Source organism: Hipposideros armiger, unplaced genomic scaffold, assembly GCF_001890085.2.
Source record: "Hipposideros armiger isolate ML-2016 unplaced genomic scaffold, ASM189008v1 scaffold_9, whole genome shotgun sequence".
Lineage (NCBI taxonomy): Eukaryota > Metazoa > Chordata > Mammalia > Chiroptera > Hipposideridae > Hipposideros > Hipposideros armiger.
In genome coordinates, this window is record NW_017731359.1 from 3,901,273 (window position 1) to 3,908,453 (window position 7,181).

Here is a 7,181-nt window from a genome sequence, read left to right on the forward strand (position 1 = left end):
TCCTAAAGAATAATTTTGTTTTATTATCATAATTTGTGAAAACAAAAAGGGTAGAACAGTTCAAGGAAGGACACAGACAAGTGCCCTCTTTTAGGTCCCAAATTTCTTCTTTTTGATGGGTGGTGGGAGCTGAGCAATGATGTCATCCAAGGGCCGTTCTACTGCCACCAGCGTTCTTTCATCCAAAAGATCCATGAAGAGTAGAGGCTGTAGAAAGACGAGAATGATTCTACCAGGAGTTAGGCTCCAGGGCTAAGTCTGAATAGATAAACTAGAGCTAAAAGGTTAGCTTAGTTCAAGGCTGGAGGGATGTAAATCTCTGGCAGTCCTTTCTACCCTAGGACTCAAATTGGCTGGAAAGGTTGGGCGCTTTTAACTGAGTTCACTCATAAAAGATTTCAGCAAGATTTTTCATGTTTCTCTGTACAGAAAATCTAATTTCTTAGAAATCAATGTTAATTGAGGGCTTTGTAGCCAGAAAACTTGATAAGTGGCAAGTTTCGAATGTATCAGGAAGCTAATCATGCTTGAATAAGTCACAGATCTCACCTCTCTTAAAAACGAATTGTTGCAGGCCCCTGAGAGAATGTTCCAGGACGCCCAGAAACTCCAATTTGAGAAGCATGAATATGGAAGGAACTCCTGAGGTTACACAAACAGCTGGAGTACCATAAGCTCAACAGATATGTGTTTTCTATAGTGAAAAGTCTAGTCTAGAAAGGAAACTCATAACAAAGTCAACGACTTCCATTTGCTGGAAATTTATCTTGTGGAATATTCTCCAACTAGAAATCAAATTTAAAAGCCAGCTGTAACACAAAGACCCCACCTGAGCTCCAACATCATTTTTTACTACCTATGTATTTTATACAACCTATGTATTTAGGTTAATTATAATGTGCCTGTCTCTAATGTACTGAGGCAAGAACAATGAAATACAGACATAAGGGACACACATCCTCAGAAAGGTCACTTGCCTCCCCAAACTAGGTCCTCTGCATGACAAATGAAGGCTACATTTTGACATCTTATTACACTTTGATGATATCACAAGGAACCAACTGTCCAGAATACAATGCAAAATGTTTTACCTTATATATCTTAGATATTTTAAAGGCATGGGCTGTGCGCCTCCTGATGACATCTGATTCATTCATAGGAGGAAGTGGATTGTACAGTAAGGTTTTGTCATTTGGAAGAGGCTAAAAAGACAAAGATATATTGTTTATATCATTATTTTTATTGGGCCTCTACAGAACAAAGGACTATAGTGATTTTTCAAGCAAATACCATCTTCCAACCATCATATTATACATTTACTACCTCATGGAGAGCTGTAGTCACTCTTCCACCTATACCGTAGAGGGTGCGAGTGTGCGGCAAAGAGCTTGGTACTCTGCCGGCAAGATCGAAGAGCCCAGCTGGGGCTTCTGGCCAGTCTTGTCAGTTAACGCTTTATGACAGGAACAAACTAGCATGTGCAGGGGCTCAGCTCATGCAGGCCCTGCTTTCTAGACTCTCCCCCAACTAGATTGTGGACTGGTCAAGTGACTGAAGTTCTCCCCCAGAGAAACTGCAACACCAACCACCCCCACTGATGTCACTGACACCTTGAGAGATGGCCTCTGTCCAAGCAAGTGATATTTCATCTCTGACTTCCTTGGGAAATAGCTCTGCCCAGCCAGAGGAAGTGATGGACTTATCACTAAGTCTTGGGAAAAAATATGGGCTGATCTGGGCTGAGTTACAAAGAGGCAAGCAAGTGGGAGGGACCCTTCCTGTATTACTCAAACTGCAGAAGGCACTTGTCAGCCAACTCTGCTTCCCACACTGAGAGGATGCAGGGCCCAGGAGAAGAGTTCCAGTGACACATCACCACGCACACCTCCTTTAGAGCCATCTGCTGCTTTCTCCATGTTCCTTCTACCACCTCCTTCACAGATATACCAAAACACTGTGTGTTGCTTGTAATCTAAGCCCAAAGTACATTATAGGCATGGCCATGGCTCACAGTGCTCCTACCCAGAAAAAACACGTAAATTTAGGGTGAATCAAAACAGCAGCTGGCAGAGGATGGAATCTAGAACTGAAAAATCTGCTCACATCCCACCTAAATCACAGCCATGAAGAATGGAATTTTCCTAGCTGGAGTTTTTTATTTTAACACCAACTCCTCAAGCTGCAGATTGTGTTTCAGTGCGTTCAGCCAAGGGGTACAAGTAGTTTAAAGTTCAGTCTGTACCTCCTTTGATGAAACCACACGATTTAATCACTCGGGGTGCACAGGTAGAAGTGATTCAGCCAAATCAATGGTATTCCCCCATTAGGGTCACCTTCTAAATACTGACCTAATCACTCTCCTCCTTAAGTTTATGTGCTCACAGGCAAAGCAGAGAAATGGTCAAATCAGCAAAAACCAATGCAAAGGCCCACCTCTCCCCTGATAGACTAATGAACGTGGGAACGAAAATGAGGAAATCTGTAAAGCGAAAGCTCCTCTCCTCCAAAGAATATAACAGGAATCTTTATTCTGATTCTCCTTCCTCTAACTTATTGTACTTGTTGCTTTTATTTATTTATTTATTTATTTATTTATTTATTTATTTATTTATTTATTTTTTTAGCTGAGCCATCCTGCTACCTATTGGCAGCTCAGCGGCTGCTCAGCTCGGGCTGGACTCGAACCGCTGTTGCTCAGAGCTCAAACTCTTGAGCGAGCTCTTAACCAACTGAGCCACTCGGCCAGCCCCTGTACTTATTGCTTTTAGAACTAGAAGATTCTTAAGTAAAGAAGATTCAGTGAGAGCACAGGTGACGGTGGCAAGGAACTCACCAATGACTTGTCGATGATACAGAACATGTAGGCGTCGTGGACAAGAATGTGCATTGGTCTCTTGGGATGAAAACTGATGTGTGTGATAGGAGTATCCCTTTGGAGCCAAAGGTGATGAAACCCCTGCTTCTGGATGGTCCGGCTCCACTCTGTATACTGTTTGTCTGGGATGCTGTATTCAAATATCTGAGGAAGGATATGATACAGCGGAAATGCAGGCTGGTATCCAGAAGACCAGAAGGGCATCCCGCATTCCAAACCAGAAAATATATACACAAACCTTGACTGTATTGTATTCAGCCTTTTATACTTTCTCACTACTCCTTTTTTTAAATAAAAAAAATTAAGATAAATTACAGAATAAATCAAACAGCATAGAAAGGTTTACAATGAAAATCTTGACCCATCTCTTCCCCAAGACAAAAGTAAGCTGCTATTTCTGGTTTACATCTTTTCAGAGATGTTTTATGCATACAAGACATATTGTTCTGTATGTTGCTTTTTTTGTTTAGCATTACATCACGGAGACTGACCATATCAATATCTATATATAGATAATTCACTTCCCCTTTAAAGAACACAGACTAATCCACTCACTTTTTGGATGTACCATGATTTACTTATCTAATCTGCTTAATGGACATTTAGGTTATTTCTAATCTTTGGCAACTACAAATAAGGCTGTAATGATTATCTCTGTATTGATGCCCTTTTGCACAACTGAAAGCATATCATCTGTGGGAAGAACTTTTAGAATCGGAATTTCTGAATCAAATACTATGTACATTAAAATTTTTTTTATATAATGCCAAAATGTCCTCTAAAGGAGTCATATTAATTTATGTAATGTACAAAGTGCTGCTTCCCTATATTCTCACAGCACTGTGTATTATGAACTCTATTGATCTTTGCTAATGTGACAGGTACTAAAAAATTTCCCACCAGTTTTAATGACTAAAGCACTTAAGGGACCAACTGCCAGTATAAGGCATCAGTTGGACATTATCATTATGTGTGACAAAGACAAGGACATGGCTTCACTGATATTTCAATCTTTGGTTAAGGACACAGGTCTATGAAACTGAAATGAGATTTCATTTTTTGGAGAGAATGTGTATGTGTGCACGTGTGTGTGTGTAAACACTGCTAATTAAAGTTGCAAGCATCCTCTGTCTAGCAGTTTACTTAAATGTGCTTCTCAGATCAGATTTAATCTTTCCAACAGCTCAGTGAGGAAGGTATTATCATGCCCACCGAACAGTTGAAGATATGTAAGTACTGATTATTTCATAATGTGTTCTGTAGTTCAGGTATTTTAAAGATCTTCTTACAATCTTCTTACAACTTGGTATGGAAAAAAGCAGTAGACTAAGCACTAATTTTGGCTGATAACAGGTACCTGATTTTACTATGGCCTGATATCTTCATCTGCAAAGTAAAGGTTAATTATATGATCTTTTAGTCACTTTCAACTCTCAAAATCTTATTCTGTCTCATATCCTGTCTAACACTTGAGTCCATGACATCGCTAGTCTAAAAACAATCAGTAAAACGAGTGCTTCAAAATTCCTCCTCCTTGTACCTCTTTACTCTAGAATCTCAGTGCTTCACCATTCCATTGTGCCAATGGAAATTACTGGCCCATGATGTGCCCAGGCTATACATGGAAGCTTTACTTCATACAGGAGAAAACTACCTTGATATCATCCAGTACTTTCAAAGAAAGGGTCTTCCAAAATTGTCATTATCTCAGCTTTTAACTTATCATTCAGCAGGAAGGAATTAGAAAGCACTGGAATCTCTTACCTGCTGGTCAGAATGAGCGATGACAAGGTTGTTGGTATTGGGGGCGATGGCCAGAGCAGTTACAGGGAAATTGTAAGCAGGCACTGTGCAGTGAAGCTGGGAAGAAACATCAGACATAAAAGGTGATTCTATGTGACATCTGTGTGAATTGCTCACAAACATGTCATTAAACAGAGAATCTATAGCTCTACACTGGATTTAAAAGAAATCAATGCCGGGCCGGCCGAGTGGCGCGATGGTTAAGAACTGGCTTGGGATGCCAGAGGGCCCCGGTTCGGATCCCACATATGAGGGCCAGTGACACTGCCCTCCACAGCTAAGATGCTGAACAACAGCTCAACCTGGAGCTGGGCTGCCATGAGTCGCCGGCGACGACGTGGGCTGCAGTCCCTGTGGCAGTGGACTGCCATGGGCTACCGTGTGTGGCCAGCAGCCAGCGTGAGCGGCCAGCAGCCGCAGTGAGCGGCCGTCCAGAAGCCGGCGACTGATCTGCCTCGCCAGAGAAGAGCGCAATGATGGTGCCAACTTGGGCCAGTGAAGCAACGTCCTCCACAACTAGACTGAAGAACAAAACGACAGCAACTTGTCTGTTCCCCTTTCCCCAATTCCCCAGCACTGTTCCCATCCCCCCAATTCCCCAATAAAAATCTTAAAAAAAAAAAAAAAAGAAATCAATGCCTAGCCATGGACATTTACTTATGATTGCAAGGCATGTGCACCACTGCAGAGGAACACTTTTAAATGCCAGGCAAGGCTCAAAGAGCAAGTAGTACATGCTCTTGCCACAGTGTAATAAACATGAAGTTGTGTAGTTAATAGGCAAACCCATTAAATGCTGCAGTTTGACATTGGTCTATAAACTATTAGTGCTTATTGTAAGTTTTGGGTAGTCCTTACCTGACTTTTATGATGAAGATGAAGACTTGTGAAGAATCATTAGGGATGCTATGTGTGAATGGCAGTATCATTACTGATTAGTAAAAAAAGTTTTCCTGCTATTCCTTTGTCAAATTTCTGGTTCTGTTTAATTTTTAAAATACCTTGAGATTATAAGGCAAGCTATTAAAGGAAATTGTTATTTTCTGTAACTATTCATCTGGGTAAATCAGAATTTTCCTCTCCAAAATATGGGTGGATTCATCACCCATAAATCCTTAATTTCAAATTTCTGTGCACAAATGGTTTCACTGTTCCCATTGACTGATTTTAATGTGACAGATTATAGCTTTTGGGTTCTAAACAAGTAAAACAGAAAAAATTCTTGGTAAAAATAAGAAACAACGGAAGTCTAGTAATTTTCCGGGTCATACCAATCAGCCTTGAGCCTTATAACTGCAGGGCTAACTTCCTCCTTCTTGCTGCTACTAAACTCAAAGCTCACCTTTAGACGTTTTATGTTGTACACATGGACTCCAGCACTGGTACCTGATGCAGCCAGCCAATTCCCATCTGGACTGACTGCCAAAAGGCACATAGACTCCACTGTCCCTGTGAGGAGAGAACACCAGTTAAGTCTGAATTCGGGATCCACAGCCAGCTCTGCCCTGAAGATGATGGCAAAAGCCAATCAGACCCTCAGTTTTAAATTACTGATGGGATAATTTCTTGATAATTTTGCAAATAAGTTCTAGATAAGTTAATCTGTCTATTATTTTCATTTAATTAGTCATCCTTCATGTTAAAGAGGAGCCAGAGAGACAAACCTGAAGGTATCACTTGCTCAGGCTTGAGTGAGACACTGTCTACTATGAGAAAGAAGAGTCAGGTAGCAGCTACCACTAAAATCTACACTTTGTTTCAAACTCCTTTCCTAACAAATTTTTTTTTTTCCTAAAGAAATTTTATTGGGGAACAGTGTTTTTCCAGAACCCATCAGTTCTAAGTCAAGTAGTTGTTTCAATCTAGTTGTGGAGGGCGCTTTTCCAGGACCCATCAGCTCCAAATCAAGCAGCTGTCTTCTTCAATCTAGTTGTGGAGGGCGCAGCTCCTTGGCCCATGTGGGAATCAAACCAGCAACCTTGGTGTTATGAGCCTGCACTCTAATCACCTGAGCTAACCGGCCACCCCCTAACAAATGGTTTTTAATCCAAGTTTTGAACAAATAACCAAACCAATTCAACAGGCTTGAAGCATACCTTTAATTTATTGGGTGCCTGCTGTGTATTTAGCACTAAGGGAGCATGGGCACGCATGAGCCATCTTTGTCATCAAAGGACTTTAAACCAATCTATAAACATGACTCATGTGGTATAAAAATCATACACTTTGGGTAGTGAACACACAATGCAATATATAGATGATGTATTATAAAAATGTACACTTGGGCCGGTCGAGTGGCGCGTTGGTTAAGAGATGGCTTGGGACGCCAGAGGACCCTGGTTCGGATCCCACATATGAGGGCCAGTGACACTGCCCTCTACAGCTAAGATGCTGAACCACAGCTCGATCTGGAGCTGGGCTGCTGTGGGTCGCCAGCGACGGCATAGGCTGCAGTCCCCTGCTGCAGTGGGTTGCCATAAGCTACCATGTGTAGCCAGCAGCC

The 7,181-nt window shown here is 41.5% G+C and overlaps 1 protein-coding gene across 1 annotated transcript in view; it reads right to left on the reverse strand.

Annotated features, from left to right (window-relative positions):
• Positions 1–7,181, reverse strand: part of UTP4 (UTP4 small subunit processome component) — a 34,819-nt gene continuing 27,638 nt past the window's right edge. Inside the window, exons 13-17 of the mRNA XM_019654747.1 lie at positions 6,021–6,127; positions 4,640–4,735; positions 2,834–3,019; positions 1,092–1,202; positions 1–207 (exon numbers count right to left, since the gene is read on the reverse strand). Of these exons, the coding sequence (XP_019510292.1) occupies positions 91–207; positions 1,092–1,202; positions 2,834–3,019; positions 4,640–4,735; positions 6,021–6,127 (617 nt within the window). The 3' untranslated portion in view covers positions 1–90. The remainder of the gene's footprint in view (positions 208–1,091; positions 1,203–2,833; positions 3,020–4,639; positions 4,736–6,020; positions 6,128–7,181) is intronic.